At 42.6% G+C, this 22612-nt stretch overlaps 1 protein-coding gene across 1 annotated transcript; it reads right to left on the bottom strand.

The window, feature by feature from the left end:
- Positions 1-1542: 1542 nt before the first annotated feature.
- RILPL2 (Rab interacting lysosomal protein like 2) lies at positions 1543-20935 on the bottom strand. The gene is made up of 5 exons (XM_030217772.1): positions 20809-20935; positions 18947-19301; positions 7097-7248; positions 6138-6248; positions 1543-1756 (listed from the first exon to the last, which is right to left on the bottom strand). Exons 2-5 carry the CDS (start codon positions 19250-19252, stop codon positions 1726-1728), a joined length of 600 nt encoding a protein of 199 aa, XP_030073632.1. The 5' UTR covers positions 19253-19301; positions 20809-20935; the 3' UTR covers positions 1543-1725.
- Between the last annotated feature and the right edge of the window lie 1677 nt (positions 20936-22612).

The raw sequence follows: 22612 nt of genomic DNA on the forward strand, positions 1-22612 counted from the left end.
GGTACAGGCTGTAACTGAGCTCCTACAGATTTTTTTCCCAAAAGGAGTGGGTAGGCTTAGAAGAAAATACAAAAGAAAATACAGTAGAAAACAAAATAACAAGTAAGGAGGAACACTGACTCCAATATTATAGCTTTTCAGTTATTCTCGCTTCATACATTTGTAACTAAGGTTAAACCTTTTCCAGTTAGTGTGTACTACTACTACTACTTACTATTACTTAACATTTCTAAAGCGCTACTAGGGTTACACAGCGCTGTACAGTTTAACAAAGAAGGGCAGTCCCTGCTCAAAGGAGCTTACAATCTAATGGACAAAATGTGCAATCAAATTGGGGCAGTCTAGATTTCCTGAATAGAGGTATGATGGTTAGGTGCCGAAGGCGACATTGAAGAGGTGGGCTTTGAGCAAGGATTTGAAGATGGGTAGGGAGTATGATAATCATTCAACATCACCTCTGAGTAATCAGTGGCTAATACTTTAAGCTCAACCAAATGAAATTGAGCCCCTAATTCTAAAAAAAAAGAGAGTCCTAAAAAAAATGCAAGTACATTAATTGATAACAAGCCAATTAGCACCACTCATTGACTTTTTAACAAGCCATTGGCACTGGAGTCAACATATACACATGTAAGTTTAGGCATGAGTCAGAAAAGGGGATGTAGAAATGGGAGGGCCATGTGACTATTACATTCATAATTATAGAATAACACGGATACAGAAATGGGAGGCTGTGACTTAGCTACATGTGTAATTATAGAATAACACGGCTCCACCTCTAAATATAGGTGTGGGCATCTGCACCACATTTTTCTTGGTTCAAATGGCCAATGCTAAATGTAGGCATGATCCTTGGGTTTAAGCACTATTCTATAAACTGTGCCGAACTTTAGGTGTAGCTTATAGAATGCCACTAAGCACTTTTTGTTTAGGTGCCATTTCTAGAATCTCCCCTTAATGATTGTACCTGAAACTTCCTCACAGTTTTATATTAAAATAAACAGACACAGCAAGCTTCAAATCTTTATGTTACAAAGTTCAAGGTATGGATAATGTAAAACAAATGCAAAAGTGTAAAATACATTATTAGGTATACAAATTATGTAACGGAATTCAAACATGCGTGGGATAAACATAAAGGAATCCTGTGCAGAGGGAAGGGATCCTCAGGAGCTTAGCCTAGAATGGGTGGCAGAGCTGGTGGTTGGGAGGTGGGGCTAGTGCTGGGCAGACTTATACGGTCTGTGCCGGGGCTGGTGGTTGGGAGGCGGGACTAGTGCTGGGCAGACTTATACGGTCTGTGCTGGGGTTGGTGGTTGGGCGGCGGGGATAGTGCTGGGCAGACTTATACGGTCTGTGCCGGAGCTGGTGGTTGGGAGGTGGGGATAGGGCTGGGCAGACTTATACTGTCTGTGCCCTGAAGAGGACAGTACAAATAAAAAAGTAGCACATACGAATTTATCTTCTTGGGCAGACTGGATGGACCGTGCAGGTCTTTTTCTGCCGTCATCTACTATGTTACTATGAGGCATATTTTCAAAGCACTTTGGGAGGCTAAGTTCCATATGTTTCTATGGAACTTTGGGAGGCTAAGTGCTTTGAAAATAAGCCTCTATGTATACAAATTATGTAGAAATAGTATACTTTACGTGGATTCAAAGTTATGCTTAAGTACAAGGTAGAAAAAAAAATCACAATTATCCACTTGGCTTCGACATTATCTGCTTACGCTTGTTTTCCTGGTTTAAAAGAGAACCTGTAAATAAGAAGCAAGGTCCAGTCATCCTAAATATACCCCATACAATATAAGAAAAATAATCTCATTAATATGCTACCCAGTGGCGTTCCTAGGGTGGCTGACACCGGGGGCGGATAGCCGATGCTCCCCCCCCCCCCCCCCGGCAAAAAGACATTTTTACCTGCTGGGGGGGGGGGGGGGTGCCACGCGCCTGTCGGCTTCACTCGTTCCATGCTCCCTCTGCCCCGGAACAGGAAGTAACCTGTTCCGGGGCAGAGGGAGCACGGAACGAGCAGAGCCAACAAGCACGCGGGACCGCCCCCCCCCCCCCCTTGGTACGCCACTGATGCTACCATCTCTGTCATGCTACAGCCATGGTCTAGAACAGTGTTTCTCAAGTCCAGTCCTGGAGTACCCCTTGCCAGTCAGGTTTTCAGGATATCCACTAAGAATATGCATGAAAGAGATCTGCATATAATGGAGGCAGTGCATGTAAATCAAGTTCATGCATATTCATTGTGGATATCGTGAAAACCTGACTGGCAAGGGGTATTCCAGGACTAGCCTTGGGAAACGCTCTAGAAGGGGGAGTAGTACAGATTTAGTAGTTAATTCTGTACAGGTTACCTGGAGTGTGTGTGCTAAGCACAAATTCTATAAAGACGATTAAGTGCTTAACTGCCATTACGGAATACTAGCATAACTCCTCAGTTATGCATATATCTAGGCATAATCACTGGTGCTAGCTCTGATAGGTGTAAATACTCACACCTAAATGCAACAGGTAATTGACGTGCTCTAAAAGCTTAGCACGCGAGTGCTTGTCCTATAACTGCCCCTCTTACATCCATGTGCTGTAGAATAACACCTCAGTTCACTTATGCATGTAAATGCAAATAAGTGCTGATTATTGGTTGAGTATCAAATTTGCAGCTCATTAGGCTATTAACTTACATGTGTAACTGGGACTATTTTATAAGCTGCATGTGCAATTGTGTAAAAATGTGGGCAAAAATTATAGAATGGTATTAATGCATGAAACAGAAAAGTCTTTGCAAGTAAAACACGCCAACAGTAGGTGATAAATGGCACAAAAAGTTGAAGAAATATAAAACAAAGAGAAAACCAATATTCCCACAGAGATGCGAAAGCAAACCTCAAAAGCGACAGAAATTAAATATCAAGATGATCCAAGGTGCTGAAAACAATCTCTTTATTGATCAGCAATCTTGAACAAAAGCAAGCAGAGAAACAGTACCAGATACACTTGTACACTCAACATAGGCTGTGTTTTGGTTTTTCCAGCCTTCATCAGGAGTAGACTTATGAACAAACAGAGAATGTACAACATACATTGAGGATCATACAAATGATTATCTGCCTCCTTACACAAGTGGCCTCCAGTGGAGATCTAAGCAGTACTTGTGTGAAGAGGCTTTTATTCAGCTGGCGATTATCAGAGCAGAGAGACAGGCCCTAACCCAAGTTCCTGAAGAAAGTTGTAAAACCCAAGGAGTCGGGCGTCAGCAGCGATTTATTTTCGAATGGAACAGTTATACCGTCTCACTGTTGGGAGCTTCCGGCGTCTTGGGAACGCCAGGCTCGCCAGATAAGTACTTTTATATTATCAGTTATTATATTATTTAGTGTTTATATCTTAACTGTTCCATCCAGAGAGCATTCCAGCACACTTTTGTGACATCAATGAGTGCAGTTTAAGCATATAAGTATTATAGTGTTTTGCTCTTTATTTTGAGCACTCATAGCACTTTCACATCACTACAGGAGTGAGCTCCCAATGAAAGAAGTGCTATGTCCCACTAAAGAAAGGTCTTATCAGACTTGTTCGTGGATAAACAAAGGTCTGAGGGAGCTCCTCCTATTTGAGTATATTACTATTAACACTGATTTAATACACACAGTATTTTGTTCCTGGTTTTTTGATGTTAGTCTACAGTGAGTCATGTTATTGTGAGACAAATATTAATACATTTGAACAACATGTGCAGTGAAAATAAAAAATGTGTGTATATCTTACTGAAATAGAAGTGGATGTTGAAAACACTTAAACATTTTCTGTACCCGTAGCTATGAACTGTGATATCAGGAAACCTGAATGGCAGAAACATATAAATAAAGATAAAAACTCTAAATACAGTGAACGAGACAAAAGCCAAAAGTTTATACACAAAGGACTACAAAACAGCCCCCTACTGTAAGAATATAAAATGGTATAGCTTTTGGCCTATACTAAAACATGCATCAATATCCATAGTTAGGCATTACATAGTAACAGTAGATGACGGCAGAAAAAGACCTGCACGGTCCATCCAGTCTGCCCAACAAGATAAACTCATGTGTGCTACTTTTTGTGTATACCTTACCTTGATTTGTACCTGTCATTTTCAGGGCACAGACCGTATAAGTCTGCCCAGCAATATCCTCGCCTCCCAACCACCAGCCCCACCTCCCACCACCGGCTCTGCCACCTAATCTCAGCTAAGTTTATAATAGTATTTTCCAGACTAATATTTACTCTTTACACCATTTTATATTCTTGCAATGTGGGGCTGTATGTAGTCCTTTGTTTGTAAACTTTTGGCTCTCATTTGCTGTATTTAGAGTTTTTATCATTACTTGCATGTTCCTCAGGTGGTTTCTGCCAATTGAGTTTCCTGATATCACTTTTACCACAGTCCATAGCTGCAGGTACAAACAATGCATTCATTATCGAAGGTCCTCATTTATCAAACTGTGCTAGCTGTCCCCAGCACAGGAACCACTAGCGCAGCTTGATAAGGGGTCCTAAGTGTTTTCACCATCAGCTTCTAAGCTGCCTATTTCAATAAGATGTACACAAATTCTTTTTATTTTCATTGCACACATTGTTCAAATGTATTATTTGTCGCATATTGACAATAACATAACTCACTTTAGACCAAGGCACCATCACATTCACACTGACTCACCTTTTCATTCACATCCTTTTCACACATAATTGTATATTCACTTTATATTTAAAGCACTATTATGTCACACTCATAAGGGATTTTTCACCTTATATTCAAATTTCTATTCACTCTTCTATTCTTATTCACATAGAATGGTATATTCAACCTTTTACACATTAAATTTTGTATGATCCTCAATGTCTACTGTACATTCTGTTTGTTCATAAGTCTACTCCTGATGAAGGTTGGGCAAGCTGCAACATGGGTTGGGTTAGTGTATAAGTACATCTAGGACTGTTTCTCTACTTGTTTTTGTTCAAGAGTGAATACACAGCAATCAAAGATATTGTTTTCATCACCCTGAAAGTATCTTGATACTTTATTGCTGAGGAATGTAACAAAAACACAGTTTAAACAGAAGTGTATTGAGGGTACTGGTACTTGAAAAAATTAAATATTTTTGAATAGTGAAGGACAAGTTATTTTGCTGCACGAAACTGCTTGCTTCAGCTCTAACAAGTGCTTTGTTTTTGTGTGTGTGGGGTGGTTATTTTTTTTTCTACTGTTCAAGGGGAAGAATAAGCTCCCAAGCAACTCTTTTTCTAAAGGGCCCTGGTGCCATTGAGGCCTACCTCACAAGGTGCAGGAGCAGATACAAGTAGGCTCTCTCCTTTCCTTGTGCCAGCCCCTGCACTGGAGAGGCTGCTTGGGCAGAACATATCAAAACACAAAAAAAGGCGGAAGACAACCCAAAACAGACCAAAAACAAGGGAGTTAGAGCGCCAGAAAACTTTAATAGGACCCTGCACGGTCCGTGTTTCGGCCAGCAGGCCTTCCTCAGGGGGCCTGAATCTGATGTTTACAGGTACTCCTCCAAGATATTCATGAAACAAAACGTGATTAAATGCCCGTTTCTCTTTCCATGCCGCTGAAACCTGCTCTTGTATCGCTTCCTCTCTAACAAGGGATGAGAAATCCACAATCTCTTCCCGTTTTTCTTTCTTCTCCGCTTTCAAACGGGGTTGTTCCAGTGGAAAGCGGAGAAGAAAGAAAAACGGGAAGAGATTGTGGATTTCTCGTCCCTTGTTAGAGAGGAAGCGATACAAGAGCAGGTTTCAGCGGCATGGAAAGAGAAACGGGCATTTAATCACGTTTTGTTTCATGAATATCTTGGAGGAGTACCTGTAAACATCAGATTCAGGACCCCTGAGGAAGGCCTGCTGGCCGAAACACGGACCGTGTAGGGTCCCATTAAACTTTTCTGGCGCTCTAACTCCCTTGTTTTTGGTCTGTTTTGGGTTGTCTTCCGCCTTTTTTGTGTTTTGTTTTGTCTTCACGGGAGATTTGGACTTCTCTTTTTGTATGCTGGGCAGAACATATGCCATTGATCTCAAACAATAGCGTCACATTTTAAATGGATGAAGCAAAAGGACAGTACCGATACTTACAACCGCTTTATCATTGTATATTCATTATTGCCAGCAGCTCTTTCTGTGCTGGATGCAGTGGATCCATTTTCCATAGTTACAAACTGTTCTTCATTTGGAGGAATACTGCCACTGAAAAAACAACAAGATTGTTCTTTATTTATAAAGACTTTGTTAACAGAGGTGTACAAATACCCGTTTTTTTTTTAGTCTGATTAACTACCATTTACCATGGTCATAGTATTACCTAAAAGTGTTTGTGCCAGAGCAGGGAGTTCTCAACCCAGTCCTTGGGACACACCTAGCCAGTCAAGTTTTTAAGATATCCTGCATGGGATACATTTGCAGGCTCTACCTCCATTCTATGTATCTCATTGTGGACATCTTTTTTTTTTTTTTTTTTGGTTACATTTGTACCCCGCGCTTTCCCATTCATGGCAGGCTCAATGCGGCTTACATGGGGCAATGGAGGGTTAAGTGACTTGCCCAGAGTCACAAGGAGCTGCCTGTGCCTGAAGTGGGAATTGAACTCAGTTCCTCAGTTCCCCAGGAGCAAAGTCCACCACCCTAACCACTAGGCCACTCCTCCACTCCACTCTCGAAAAGCTGACTGGCTATTTGTGTCCTGAGGACTGGTTGAGAACCCCTGTGCCCAAGGGTGCAAATGACAAAGGAAATATAACTGTTTCTGACTTACCTAACTCAAGAACAAAGAGTGACAGACTTATGTTGGTCCTTCACAGAAGGAAAATAAAGTATTACATATGAAATGCAAGGATTAAGACAGAAGAGAAAAAGAGATGGTTAGAAAATGAAGCAACATGTAGTTGGTGCTAAGATATTCATTAACAAAGCACAAAAGTAGTACGTATTGTATCTCTTCCATGCAGCTCTCTGGTAGATCAAAAACAAAGAAAGGAATATGGAAAGGGTCATCATATTCGTATGACTGGCTTGTTTGCTTTTTGTTGTTGAAGTACCTCTTGTAACACTGTAATTCCTCCTGTACAATGAGAAGCTGAGCTTTGAGTCGGTTACGTTCCTGCAGTACCTCTCTCAGTTCCTGCAATGTGAATCGAGGACGGTTGGGGTCTGTCAGATCTATTACTTGTTTGTCTGGTCCAAGGTTCAACTTAAAAATAAAATGTAACATTGTTTTGAAATTAGTTGTATAGGGAGAGAGAGAGTATTTAGAGCAGGGGTTCTCAGCCCGGTCCTTGGGACCCACCTACAGTCAGGTTTTCAGGATATCCACAATGAATATGCATTAGATAAATTTGCATGCACTACCTCCATTCTATGCAAATTATTTCATGCATAGTCATTGTGGGTATCCTGAAAACCTGACTGGCTAGGTGTGTCCTGAGGGCTGAGTTGAGAACCCCGGCTTTAGCTGTTAAAGTAGTAATCTAATCCAGCCTAAAACAGATGTTCTTTGCCATCCATTAGCAAATGTAAAATGTCTGAAAAAGCTCTCTAGTACATATTTTTCCCTAGGCTGTCATATCTCTACTGCCACTCACCTTTTTCTTTTCTTCTTCTGACAGTAGAGGTATCACTGAATGTATACAGGGTTCTGATTTTCTGGAAGTGGAAGTCTCTGATGCTTCCACAACCCATATATGAATAGGCTGTAGCCATCTGCTTATGCTTAAAAGTAATGGCGCTTCTTTGACCATACATTATTTTCTCCACCAGAAAGAACCAGAAGCAATATATAGCCAAATTCTGTCCCATGCTTTTCAATTACAAAAAAGGAACACAGCACTGAAGCTAAAGAGAAGCACCAATCATCAAGCCAGTATATCTACTATAATAAAACTCACCCTCAACGTTCTGAAGACAACATTTTGAAGTCACTCAGTCACTCACTGAAGGGTTCATGGATTCATGGTGGTGAAGCCAGAACACTGACCATGTCTCTCTGCCCCGCCCTCGCATGACGGACCAATCAGAAAAAACACCCTCAACATTCTGAAACACAAAGGACCATCACAACACCGTTCCCAGGCAACTCTAGGCAATGTAAGACGGACCAATCAGAGGAAACTACGTGACAATAAGGGAGGAGCATTCCCCAGCAGAATGGCTCATTATCTGTGCAGCACGGAGAGCACAGAACCACCGCTGGAACGAGAGAAAAATATTCCTGCTGTGGGTATGTGCAAAAATAGACCGGGGGGGGGGGGAAATTTTTAAATGCCTAATGCCAGTACTGAAGAGTGCCAGAGGGCCTATACCACAGACTATATTTGGGATCGCTTGACATGGAGTCAGAGGAGCCGGAAAACAACGTGCCCGTCACCATCTGGGACATGGGCGAACAGGACAAACTGCGGCCCAGCTGGAAGGATTACCCGCGACCCAGCCAGCAGCAAACAGCGACCAAGGAAGGGGGAGGAGTACCCCTTCCCTGCCCAGGAATCGCTGGAGACTGGCTGCCAAACTATCGAAACAACCGCACACCGACGCACCACCTCCATCATTCAAAAGGCATCCACTCTTTCTTCAACAGAAATGCAAACTAATAATACAAAACAAAGAATACATGGTTTCTCAGGTGGCTGCAGGTAACTCCCCACCCCCTTCCTCTTCCCCTTTTGCCGAAGCGGCCAAGGACGTGCCCAACCATCTCCAGCCTCAGGCAAGCTGTCTCCCACCTCGGGGATTCCCCGAGCACCAGGAAAAAGACGGCGCTGATTCCTGCAGTGCATAAATGTTCCAGCATTCCCCTGCAGCCAGCCTGAAATGGACCAAACATATCGGATCACCCCCCGACGGCCCGAGACCGTGCTCTTCTCCCTTCCGCCAACTTAAAACAACCATCCCCATCCTCAGGCAAGCCGTCACCCACCTCCAGGATGCCCAAAACCCCAGCCCAATGGAAAAAGATGGCGCTGCTTCCAACAGCACATTTCTCTTCCAGCATTCCCCTACAGCAGCCCTGAAACGGCCAAAAAATACCAACAGACAAAGAAAGTGCTCCTCTACCTTCCGCCCATCTAAAACAACACTGCTGCCTCAGCACAACACAAAAAAAAAACATGGAAAAAAAAAACAACATTCAACAAAGGCTGACCCCCCTACAACCACATTTACATTTCACCAACAGAAAGACCCCCCTCCACAAACCTCCTTGACAGACAAAACCACACACACACACACACAATACAACAGAAACACACCCTCAAAGCCACACACCAATCCAACCCACTTTGCCAGCACAGCACATCCCCCAAGCAAAAAACAAAACAAAAAAAGACATAACAACCTGCACACACACCGCACCCTCACACACACACTCACACACAAAATAACTCAAGTGACACATACACACACACACACAAAAAAACCACATGCTGGCGCCCTTTTCATTGGTTTCGGAAATGGGCCTTTTTTACTAGTATATATATATATATATATATATATATATACATACATACACACATACATACAGTGGGGGAAATAAGTATTTGATCCCTTGCTGATTTTGTAAGTTTGCCCACTGACAAAGACATGAGCAGCCCATAATTGAAGGGTAGGTTATTGGTAACAGTGAGAGATAGCACATCACAAATTAAATCCGGAAAATCACATTGTGGAAAGTATATGAATTTATTTGCATTCTGCAGAGGGAAATAAGTATTTGATCCCTCTGGCAAACAAGACCTAATACTTGGTGGCAAAACCCTTGTTGGCAAGCACAGCGGTCAGACGTCTTCTGTAGTTGATGATGAGGTTTGCACACATGTCAGGAGGAATTTTGGTCCACTCCTCTTTGCAGATCATCTCTAAATCATTAAGAGTTCTGGGCTGTCGCTTGGCAACTCGCAGCTTCAGCTCCCTCCATAAGTTTTCAATGGGATTAAGGTCTGGTGACTGGCTAGGCCACTCCATGACCCTAATGTGCTTCTTCCTGAGCCACTCCTTTGTTGCCTTGGCTGTATGTTTTGGGTCATTGTCGTGCTGGAAGACCCAGCCACGACCCATTTTTAAGGCCCTGGCGGAGGGAAGGAGGTTGTCACTCAGAATTGTACGGTACATGGCCCCATCCATTCTCCCATTGATGCGGTGAAGTAGTCCTGTGCCCTTAGCAGAGAAACACCCCCAAAACATAACATTTCCACCTCCATGCTTGACAGTGGGGACGGTGTTCTTTGGGTCATAGGCAGTATTTCTCTTCCTCCAAACACGGCGAGTTGAGTTCATGCCAAAGAGCTCAATTTTTGTCTCATCTGACCACAGCACCTTCTCCCAATCACTCTCGGCATCATCCAGGTGTTCACTGGCAAACTTCAGACGGGCCGTCACATGTGCCTTCCGGAGCAGGGGGACCTTGCGGGCACTGCAGGATTGCAATCCGTTATGTCGTAATGTGTTACCAATGGTTTTCGTGGTGACAGTGGTCCCAGCTGCCTTGAGATCATTGACAAGTTCCCCCCTTGTAGTTGTAGGCTGATTTCTAACCTTCCTCATGATCAAGGATACCCCACGAGGTGAGATTTTGCGTGGAGCCCCAGATCTTTGTCGATTGACAGTCATTTTGTACTTCTTCCATTTTCTTACTATGGCACCAACAGTTGTCTCCTTCTCGCCCAGCGTCTTACTGATGGTTTTGTAGCCCATTCCAGCCTTGTGCAGGTGTATGATCTTGTCCCTGACATCCTTAGACAGCTCCTTGCTCTTGGCCATTTTGTAGAGGTTAGAGTCTGACTGATTCACTGAGTCTGTGGACAGGTGTCTTTCATACAGGTGACCATTGCCGACAGCTGTCTGTCATGCAGGTAACGAGTTGATTTGGAGCATCTACCTGGTCTGTAGGGGCCAGATCTCTTACTGGTTGGTGGGGGATCAAATACTTATTTCCCTCTGCAGAATGCAAATAAATTCATATACTTTCCACAATGTGATTTTCCGGATTTAATTTGTGATGTGCTATCTCTCACTGTTACCAATAACCTACCCTTCAATTATGGGCTGCTCATGTCTTTGTCAGTGGGCAAACTTACAAAATCAGCAAGGGATCAAATACTTATTTCCCCCACTGTACATATATACACAGTGCACTCAATTTAAGTGCACGTCAGATAAGCGCATGCTCTGTTTAACTGCATGCCGTACTTCGGTCCCGTTTTTGGCGCTATCAATTTCTATTGGGACAAACTTCGGTTTAGCGCACCACTGATAAGTGCAAGATTTGCTTATATGCATGGTTTAAGACCGCTCCTCTGCAGGAAATACTCCGCATAAGCGCACGCACGGAATATGGAAGCTGATTGGCGCGTGACAAATAGGCGGTAAATTTGAAATCTCGTTGGTTAACTGCCACAGGCAGAATAAGTGAAAGAATGTTGTTAGAGTGTACACTGGAGTCGTCATCACGCAACTGTAAGACTTTAACACTGGCTGAATGAATAGAAGTTCTTAAAAAATTAGAAAACAAAGTCAAGCCTCTATTGCTAAAGAATATGGTGTCAATCCCAGTCAAATTTCACAAATCTTGAAGCAGAAAGACCAGCTTCTGGAAGACTGGCAAAACAATACAAATCCACACCGGAAACGAAAACGGGCGGGAAAAGCTGAGGAGGTAGAAGATGCTCTTCTTCGGTGGTTTTCTCAAGTCAGGAGCAGACAGTTTCCTGTCACTGGTCCACTGCTTATGGAGAAAGCTAATCAGCTAGCTGAAAGTCTTGGACTAACTGAATTCAAAGCCACTGTTGGATGGTTGGAAAGATGGAAGGAGAGGAACAACATAAAATTCAAGAAACAGCTTAGTGAAAAACAAGAGGCTGATGACTTTGGTGCTGAAAATTGGTTTCAGTTCTTCCTACCATCTTGAACGAGTTTGCACCTCATGACATTTTCAATGCTGACAAAAACGGTCTCTACTGGCGAGCGATTCCTGATGGAACAATTGCATTCAAACAAGCCAAAACTACAGGAAATAAAACGTTGAAAGACCGACTGACGATCCTCCTTTGCTGCAATATGGATGGGAGTGAGAAGTTGGAACCACTCATCATTGGAAAGAGCAAACAGCCCCGTTGCTTCAAGAATGTTAAGTGACTTCCTGTGTCATATGAGGCTAACACAAATTCATGGATGACTGGGGAAATTTGGAAGCAGTGGCTAAAGAAGTTAGACACTAGAATGCTGGCACAAAGGCATCAGATTTTGTTGCTTTGTGATAATTGTGCTGCACACAGTGATGATGTCAGGCTAACGTGAAGGTGGTCTTCCTGCCACCAAACACTACCTCTCTGATCCAACCTATGGATCAGGGCATAATAGCCAATTTCAAACAACATTATCGGGCTCTTGTGCTACATCATCTGATGAGCGTTATGGATGACCAGACTGGCAAGGATAAACGTGTTGAACTGGCTCGTAATCTATCACTGTTGGATTCCCTACATATGCAGAAAGAAGCCTGGAATCATGTTACACAGGCAACCATTGTGAACTGCTACAAGCGGGCAAGCTTTGTTAGGGATGTAGAGAGGGACGAAAGAGATGCAGCTGTTGCAAACGCGTCAGATGAACAGACTATTGACATCCCAGCCGGTGTTACTGAAGAGGAGTTTCATCACTATGTAGCTGTTGATTACGATCTACAAACAGCTGACGACAGCACTGATGTCCAGATATGCGCCTACACGCAGGCAATGGCTGATGATGAAACAGATGATGAAATGAGCAGTGAGGCACATGTTGACAAAATTCAACAACCTCTTGTCACTTTTGCAAGAGCGCTGGAGAGTCTCAATACTGTGCGGGCCTATCTGGAAGCCACTGGATGTCAATGCTATGACAGTTTTTACCGTCTGGCAGACGTAGTCTATGGAACTCACAGACACAAGAGTGTACAGAGGACTATGACTGATTACTTCAAGTAAGCCTAACGTCAGTTAACGGAGACTGTATACTGTACATATAATAAACAGTACTGTACATACGTTTATTAGATGTCAAGCTTCTTTGAGTCACAACGGTTAAGTGCACACTCCGGTTAACTGCATGTATTTCTTTGGTCCCAAACCCTTGCACTTAAGTGGATTGCACTGTATGTGTGTGTGTGTGTATATATATATATATATGTGTGTGTCCTGAGGGCTGGGTTGAGAACCTCTGCTTTAGATGTTAAAGTAGTATATATATATATATACACATACATACACATGGAAGAACCGATTGCTTATGGTAGGGGGAGGGTATGGGGGTGTCGGGGGTACTGTTAAGGGGGTTACAATGTTAAATCCTGATGTGACAAAGTATTGTTTATACTTTGGTGTGGTGTGTTTTTCTGTTTTTTCACATCTTCAATAAAAAAAATTAATGATAAAAAAAAAATATATATATATATATATACACACCCACATCACCCCCCCTTACATAAAAGAATGGGAAAAACTAATAGATGACATCAGAGAATAAGAGGCTAATTCAGTCTGCCCACAATCTATCTAAACCATGCACTTCTAGTCCATCTTTTCAAATAACATTCAAGGCAGTCTATGTAGAAACTGGTGTGCAAGTTACTGATGGCCAGAAAGTGTTTTGTTTTGTGTGGGACAGATAAAGGAGGTAGGCAGAGGTTTACCAAACCTTTTCCCAGTGACTAAGTTATGGAGGGGGGGGGGGGGGGGAACCACATGCACCTTTCCACCTTGCCTTGCTGCTTTCTTCCATGCATTCCCTAGTAAGATGGTGAGGGTTAATCTATGGCTTTATTTAGGAGGGTGAATTTCTTTTTTTGCGTAAAAGACGAGCAGGACCTGGGGCTAATTACAGCTGGAAGATCTTAAGGTGGCCAATCAGGTAAAATAGGTAATTATAAAAGCCAGAATGATCCTTGGGTGCATAAGGAGAAGAATGGCCAGCAGGAAAAAGGTGACAATACCTCCATCTAAGCTTCTGTTCAGTTGGAGTACATGTATAATTCTGGAGCCTGCATCTTCAAAAAGGTATAAACAGGATGGATTCTGGCCAAGAGGCAGCTACTAAAATAGTCAGTGGTCATTTTCAAATTATATGGGAACCTGACTTACTGTGGAAGAAAGGCAAGAGAAGGGAGATACGATAGAGATATTTTAAATACCTCTGTGATATACACAGCAGGCAGACTTCTTTCAATTACATAGTAAATGGCAGCAGATAAAGACCTTTATGACCTATCCAGTCTGCCCACGTTGTCCAGACTTGCATCTGGCATTCTACTACTACTACTACTATTTACTACTATTTAGCATTTCTATAGCGCTACAAGGCATACGCAGCGCTGTGAAGGTTCCACTTCTTCAAGATTAAATACTGGCATCATAAACAGGGCAGTCAGCAGCTTGTGTTGCCAACCTCTTGTACATATTTATATGATGCAATCTTGGAACATAATATCATGATACTGTTGCTTTCAACTGAAGAATGTCTTCCGTTCTCCCACCACTGACTAGCATCATTTATTTGTAAATATCAACTTTCTGATTCTACCCCCCCCCCCCCCCCATTCACAGTACCTGCAATCATAGCATATGTTTTGAATGTGATATGATGTATATTTATTTATTTATTGCATTTGTATCCCACATTTTCCCACCTCTTTGCAGGCTCAATGTGGCTGCATATTTAATCTGTATCTCTCCATACCAATTTTGGGACACAGACTGTAGCAGTCTGCCCAGCATCAGTTCTACTTGACTCACCTATAGAAGTTGCCGTCAAAGCTATTCCAGCCTTGATCTGAAAAATCCACACCACTGATGTCTTCCTGGCCTTGTCTTACTTCTCAACCTCTGGAGCTGCTGTCAAAGTTTGCTCCAGCTATAAGGTCATTTAAGTTGTGTTTTAATTTGATTCCACATTTTTTCTATAAGGATTTTCTGTGTTTATTCCATGCATGCTTGAATTTCATCACTAACTCAGCCCTTAATATTTCACACAATAGTACAGGAGGCATGTGTCACTGCTTCTCCTTGTTCATTGCTCTGTATGCAGTTGTCTGGCTTCTTAGGTCAGTTTAATTTTTGTCTACATATTTCTAGTTTCAGTTTATGATTACTTAGACCAGTGGTGTGCTGGTAAATGTTTAACAACAGGCTCTCTCCCCAGTCCACCTCTGCGCCCCCCCCCCCCCTGAATTGCAGAGCTGGCTATAGCCGGGGAGAGAGTCTGGGGGGGGGGGGGGGAATGAATTACTATCTCCAGGAAAAAAAATTAAATGATCCCAGGTTCCAATCTAATTCATGTTTAATGTGGGATAAAATGCCATAAGTAAATAAATATATACTTTTAATGTTGAGCACCTGATTCTCCTTTAGATTGTAAGCTCTTTGAGCAGGGCCTGTCCTTTTATGTTAAATTGTACAGCGCTGCGTAACCCTAGTAGCGCTGTAGAAATGTTAAGTAGTAGTAAGTAGTAAAGTGGACATATTCCAAACACTATAATGAAAATAAAATGACTTTTTTTTTTTTTACCTTTGTTGTCTGGTGACTTTGTTTTTCTGATCATGCTGGCCCAGTATCTGATTCTGCTGTTATCTGTCCTCTTAACTCCGTTCCCAGGGCTTCCTTTTCATTTATTTCTTTACTTTTCTCCTTTCTTCTTCATTTATTGCCCTACATCTGTAAGTAAAAGCTGGGTCCTACTCCACAGACTTGACTGTCCAGTGGATCCAGCTTCTGCCTGTTTTCTTCATCCATGTGCAGTTTTTCTCCTCTCTTCCTTTTCCCTCATCTCATCTCCTTCCTCATTCTTCACTCCCCTCCATCCATGTCTAGCATTTCTTCTCTATCCCTTCCCTCTCCTCCATCCATGTCCAGCAACCCTCCTCTCCCCTGCCCTCCACTCCATCCACCCATGTCCAGCAACCCTCCTCTCCTCCCTGACCTCCACTCCATCCACCCATGTCTAGCAACCCTGCTCTCCCCTTCATCCACCCATGTCCAGCAACTCTCCTCTCCCCTGCACTCCCTCCATCCATGTTCAGCGATTCTCTTCTCTCCTCTGCCCCCTCTATCCATCCATACCCAGCAATTCTCTTCTCTCCCCTGCCCCCCCAGCCATCCATACCCAGCGATTCTCTCCCCTCCCCTGCCCCTCCTCCAGCCAGCCATATCCAGCGATTCTCTCCTCTCCCCTGCCCCCCTTCCAGCCATCCATACCCAGCGATTCTCTCCTCTTCCCTGCCTCCCCTCCAGCTATCCATACCCAGTGATTCTCTCCTCACCCCCCTTCCAGTCATCCATACCCAGTGATTCTCTCCTCTGCCCCCCCCTCCAGCCATCCATACCCAGCGATTCTCTTCTCGCCCCTCTTGCGAGCCGGCTCCAGCACACCACTGACTTAGACCCTAACCAAGTATGTCTGCATTTTGCTATGTGAAAGAGAACATATATTCTGTTAGCACTGAACATCTATGTACGATCAATCTGTAGGGATCAGGCTTGTGTAGTTTTCTAATAGGTATATTGATATTCTAGTGTCCACTGAAATGTTTATAGTGCTGCTTTTTCCTAGGTCTGTCCTTATGCTGCAACTCCCGGAAGTTAATTTTATTATGGTAGAATTGCTCTGTAAGTCTCAAGTGATATTTGTAGTAATTTGTACTACTTTACAATATGCCTGGTACTGGAATTTGGACTTGGATCACACCTCAGTGGTAGCTCAAGTCCAAAAACACCAAAGTAGGGACATCAAACAACCTTCCAAAACAAAGCCAAGAGGAGATTCCAACGCTAAACACAAAAGTCCACCTTTATTTGAACATCAAATTAAACCAGCACGTGACACAAGGTCATGTTTTGGCATGAAATGCCTGCCTCAAGAATCAAAGCTTCTTGCTCAGACTAGTGACTCATCTGTAAAACTATTGCTGGTAATGCACTGAAAATGCTAGCAGATATTACAGCAACGAAGGAGCAATGCACAGTTAAAGAACTGAACAAAAGCAGATGCTGGTTCTCTCCAAAGACTGTGTGCAGAGCTCAGCTTCGCCCGCAGATCCTTGGAGGGTTTACAATGTACTTGAAGCAGTGGAGAGTTAAATGACTTGTCTGAGATCTCAAGCAGCAGCAGTGGAATTTGAACCCTGGCTTCCTTGGTTCTCAGCCTGCTGCTCTAACCATTAGGTACAGGTAATACTTATTCAATAGTAAACTAAAAGCCAGCAGATCTGAATCCTGGGGGTTATTTGGCAACCGCCACCCAAAAAAAAAAAACTGATTAGTTGCCAGCAGCTATTAAACACATAACCAACAGGAATACATTGGACTGGGAAGCTAGTGCTGACTGAAGTACCTGCACATGATACTGCAAATACTAATATGCATAATATACTGGTTTTTTGATGTGCATTAATTGGTACATAATTTGCTGGAGTGTATTCAGTGTGCATGATACCTTCAATAACAGGGGTATTGGGATGGAAGGGCAGCTGGTAGGGTCCTTTCCTGCTGTGTTCAAATAGAGAGTTGCAAGGGAACAGAAATCCAACCCACTGCCATGGGAAATCTAACCCATCCCTACTGCAAGTAATCACTTCCATCCCAGCCCCTACCACACTGCAGTCACCTTGCCCCCCCCCCCCCCCCAAGAAAGATCTGCATGAAATATTTTTATTATTTTGACTTATGAAAACCACTTGTCCCTAAAACATGCTCAGAACAAAATAATCCATTTGTACAAAAGAGATGAGGTAAAGATGTGATTTCACGTGCCCCATAGAAAGGAGAGTTTAATTTTACTTCCAATCTTTGTAACACCAGGCTTCCCAAGGCAAATTACAACAGTTAAGATGAACCCATCAGTAAATAGGATACCCTCACTGAAATTTGGCCATGTATTACTGTATTGTACAGAACAGTGTAGAAAAATGATCACAAAACACAGCCTTTATTAGTGCTGTTTCTACCAGCAATAATGTCTGAAGCTATTTTAGTGATATTCAGTTTTTACTTAATGATATGGGAAGCTTTCAAATAAATGAAAAAAAAGATATCAAAAGTAAAAAATATATATATATATAATTTTTTTAATATATATATTTTGTCCACCTTTTAAGGCACTGCCTACCAACTGGAACAGCTTTTGACCTCTCATACTGGCTTCAACCCATTGGGCTAGACAGCCTTGTACCGTCTCCTGTTCTCAATCTAATCTCCTTGCCCCATTTATTCCCCTCCTCCCAGCACACAAACTCTGCATCCACCTCCCCTCCAGCCCTGGGTGCCCTTCCAGCACATACCTGAAGTCACCTGGTAGCTTGTTTTGGGGCAGGAAAGATCCCCACCCTTTCCTGCCTGCTGCCACTGATCTGTGTCGCTAACACCACTTGTTTAGCATGGCTGCTGAGACTTTAAGCGGTGGCCTTGCATGACTTCTGCTGATGTCTTGCGAGGCTGCCGCTTGAAGTCTTGGCAGCCATTTTTAACAAGCGGCAGCAATGAGACGGATCAGTGGCAGTGGGCAGGAAAGAATGGCGATCTTTCCTGCCCCGAAGCAAGCCACTAGACCACCAGGGTGACTTCAGGTATGCGCTCGGAGGGAGACAAAGGTCAGTTCAATTGTGTGGTTCCATGGGAATCCTGCAGGACCCAGGTCCATCCCCACAGGCCCCAGTCCATACCTGTGGGATCCCCGCTGTCCCTTATCTCGTGCAGCTCTAGTTCAAAACTGCCCCGACTGTCCCTTTACTGCTGACATAGATGGTGTTGCTGTCTTCCCGCCCCCCCCCCCCCCCCCCCCAAGGATTTTAACTTGCCCCATCATATCCCATCCTGACCACCGTAGAGAGTCAGTGATTCAACTGTTTGGGAAGGCTATGATTTCTACGCACCTGCCCCGCATCTCCTCTGGCCCCTTCACTCAGCACTCGCTCCAGCTCCTTCTTTAAGTTGTCTTTTTCCATTTTCAGTTCCTCCACATTCAGACTACACTGATTCACCATGGCTTCAAGCAGCTCCAGGACACGGACAATTTTAAACTGCAGCTCAGAAATTCTGCCAGACTGCCCTTTGGACTCGCTGCCGATCTTCAGTAGATCCCTGCCAATCACATAGGAGATGTCATAGACATCCTCCACCGTCAGTTGGAAGGGATCTTTCTCCAAGGCTAGCTCCGGGCTGGAGTCCGGATCCTCCATGCCATATACTGTGTTGCCAGGTAGTCGTGAAAAAACAAGCAAATTTTCCCTAAAAAAAAAAAAAAAAAAAAAAGCCCAAAATAAGCAATATCTGTTCAAAAACAAGCCCAACTTTTTTTTGTACATACTGTGAAGTTTAATCATACACTAAAACACGCACCTGGCTACTTCAGTTCCAACTACCATGCATTAGCGGAACCAAAACCTCTTCTGCACACTAACTCTGCACTGTTAGTGCCTGATGTCCCAACTCACAGGAAAAAAGCGAGCTTGGCAACACTGGATAAATGATTTGCCCAACATCATAAGGAGAATGACAGTAGGATTTGAACCCTGACTTCCAAATGTTGCTGTAATGAGACTCCACCTCCAGTCAGTACAAGGAGAGTGAAGGAATGAGAAGAGGTCCAGACAGTGTTACTGGGAGACCCTGTATATTATGTTCAGCTAAGGGTGCTTGACTGGTGCAGCAGGTTTCAGAGGACCTGACCAGGTAGTTGGGATGAGTGTGCGTCTCTACATTATTCCAGGCACCACCAGCAGACACAAAACCTTATAGGAATAGATGTTATTTTAAATTTTATCAAATTACTCTTTATTAATACAATTATTCTATCATTATTTAAAATCCACACTTTATATAGTCCATTTCAGTCTTCCAAAATTCATAACATATATTAATGCTGTTTCAGCTCATTGTCCATCAATTCTTTGTACAAACAATTCTTGCAGCTGCAAGAAAGGAATCGTTTGTACAAAGAATTGATGGACAATGAGCTGAAACAGCATTAATATATGTTATGAATTTTGGAAGACTGAAATGGACTATATAAAGTGTGGATTTTAAATAATGATGGAATAATTGTATTAATAAAGAGTAATTTGATCAAATTTAAAATAACATCTATTCCTATAAGGTTTTGTGTTGTAATTGGTGGGATAGTTACATAATTGTTCCCTTGAGGTAGTTGATATCTGTATAATACCACCAGCAGACAGCAGGGTCAGCCCTAGCCCTCCCCCCCCCAGCTGCCATGGCAACCAAGAATGCCTGGCTGATCCGACAGTCAGTGCTGTGGGATCAGGAAAGCTGCGAACCGTCTTGGTATTTACTACTTTTGGCGAGTACTGCTGCTCGCAGACAGGGAAAGAAGCAAAGGACAGTCGAAGTGGTAGCGATAGAGATAGTAAGTGAAAATGCCGGGGTGGGGCCATTTACAATAGAGGCAAATAAGCAGGAAATCCGACGAAGAAAACTAAAAAAAAAAAAAAAAACTGGCTGAAACACATTTTTCCTCCCTTTGCTCTTCTCGCCACTACGACGAAGATGTCACAGACAAAATAAGACAAATTACTGTTTTGGGGTTTTTTTTTTTTTTTTCATATAAACCCAAACCTTAAGGTTCTCCGTGTGAAAAGCAGGAATTTCTCTATTTAGGGGCCTGAGGTGAGGGCTAAAACTACCCTGTCACTTCTCGTTTTTAATTTGGACAATGAAATTAGAAAACCATTTCTCGTCTCAAGCAGTAACACAGCAATTTACAAAACTCACTCACCCAGATTCTCTCCCTCCCTCGCACCCTGCTCACAATCGCAAGACGTTTATGTTCCGGTTTCCGGGACAGGAGGGATCCCTCCTCCCCCATCTCACTCGCAGCCTGCTGCTTCTTGCTGCCCTCAGGGCAGGCCAAAGAGGTTTAATCAAGGAGGTTTAATACACAGGAGATGAAGTGACGTCAGAAAGCTGAAACCAATTAGATCAATGTAAGTTTCCCCCTCCCAGCGCAGCCGTCATCCCCGTTCACTCAAAACAAAGCAAGCAAACCTATGAGCTGCTGCATCCATCTTGTCCTTCTTTATTGTTGGTAGCATTTTTATTTAATCTCACTTATATTTTCAAACATGCCAGCTTGTGCAGCATACGGATGTACACAGAGGAAGTATGATAACGGAATAACTTTTCTAGGTAGAGTAGTAATTTGTTATAAGGCTTAATCAGTGGTCAGTTGGAGAGGCTGGTTACAGCCAGGGACATCTTAGCACGTGTTGTATTCGTGCACAGATTTTTTTTTTCTCTCCTGGTAATGGGCCACTAAAACAGACATCATGTTATGAGAATCAGGTGCTCTTCAGAGTTTCTAGCTATTTATGACATTCATGTCCCACATTTAACATGTGTTAGGTTGAAACCGGGGAGCATTTGAAAGCTTTTTTTTTCCCTGTGCCTAGATCAAAAGAGAAAGATGGTTTGTGGGAACTTGCTCCTTCTGTTTTGAAGAATGCCTTTTAATTACAAGTGATATATAATAAAAATGTACTTAATATTGTTTATTACTGTTACTTGCTACTGGTTGATATACAGCAGAAGTTAACCAAGTCAATTTCATGCTTTGTAATATAATTTTTAATAGCATTTTCTCAGTTATTACCCAAATACAAATAAAATTATGTTAATTATACGACTGTGTCTGCCTCGTGGCTCTTATGGTAGTTAGAATAACCTGGTCCTGGAGTTACAGGCAGTCAGGTTTGTCAGGATATTGACAATTAATATTCATGAGAGATTTGCATACGGTGGAGGCAGTGCTTGTTATGAAATGCTTTGAGTCCTACTGATCTGTACATCTGTTGTGTTATTTTGGTGGGTGGAAACAGTCAGTTGGGCTTATAGGGAGGGAGGGGAGTATGGGAGGGGAAGGGTTCTTGGGGTATGCTCTTGTAAAAGTTTTTATTGTGCCATGTTGGATGGTTTACTGTTTATTCTTGCTCTGTATGAAGCTTATCAACCAACATGTTTTGCTTTTAATAAAGATGATTAAAACATAAAAAATAAGTTTTAGATGTTACTGAATTCTATTATTCTGCCGCACTGTAGTTCCAGTTTTGGCACAGTATAAGCCATCACAAAAACAAAATATAAGAAAACCAATGGACTGCATTAGGGGCTTATAGTTATGTTTCAACAAATGAGAGATCTGTTTGACAGAAAATATTTTTATTATTTTGACTTATAAACCACTTGTCCCTGAAACATGCTCAAACAACAGAATAATCCATTTGTGTATCTAAAAGGTAAACTTCTACAAAACAGATGAAGATGTGATTCTGTGTGCCCCAATGAAAGGAGAGTTTAATTCTACTTCCATTTAATTTCAATATATTCCATCATCTTGATAACACCAGGCTTCCCAAGGCAGATTACAACAACATTTAAGATGAACCCATCAGGAAACAGGTTATCCTCACTGAAATTTGGCCATTAGTATCATATACAGTGTATTTGTTAATTTTTAGTGTAGAAAAATTAGAACAAAATACAGAGTTTAAAATTGCTGTTTCTATCAGCTATAATAATTTTTC

This window comes from Microcaecilia unicolor, chromosome 11, assembly GCF_901765095.1.
Source record: "Microcaecilia unicolor chromosome 11, aMicUni1.1, whole genome shotgun sequence".
NCBI classification, from domain to species: domain Eukaryota; kingdom Metazoa; phylum Chordata; class Amphibia; order Gymnophiona; family Siphonopidae; genus Microcaecilia; species Microcaecilia unicolor.

Bases quoted from the DNA above. Each gene is read 5' to 3' on its own strand.
- RILPL2 (XM_030217772.1), bottom strand. From the start codon at position 19,252: ATGGAGGATCCGGACTCCAGCCCGGAGCTAGCCTTGGAGAAAGATCCC. The intron at 7,249-18,946 runs GTGCGTAGAAAT...TTTATTTTTAAG, and splicing joins CCAGAGGAGATGCGGGGCAG to TTGAACCTTGGACCAGACAA. The intron at 1,757-6,137 runs GTAAGTATCGGT...TCTTATTTACAG, and splicing joins TATACAATGATAAAGCGGTT to GTTCTCTTTTAAACCAGGAA.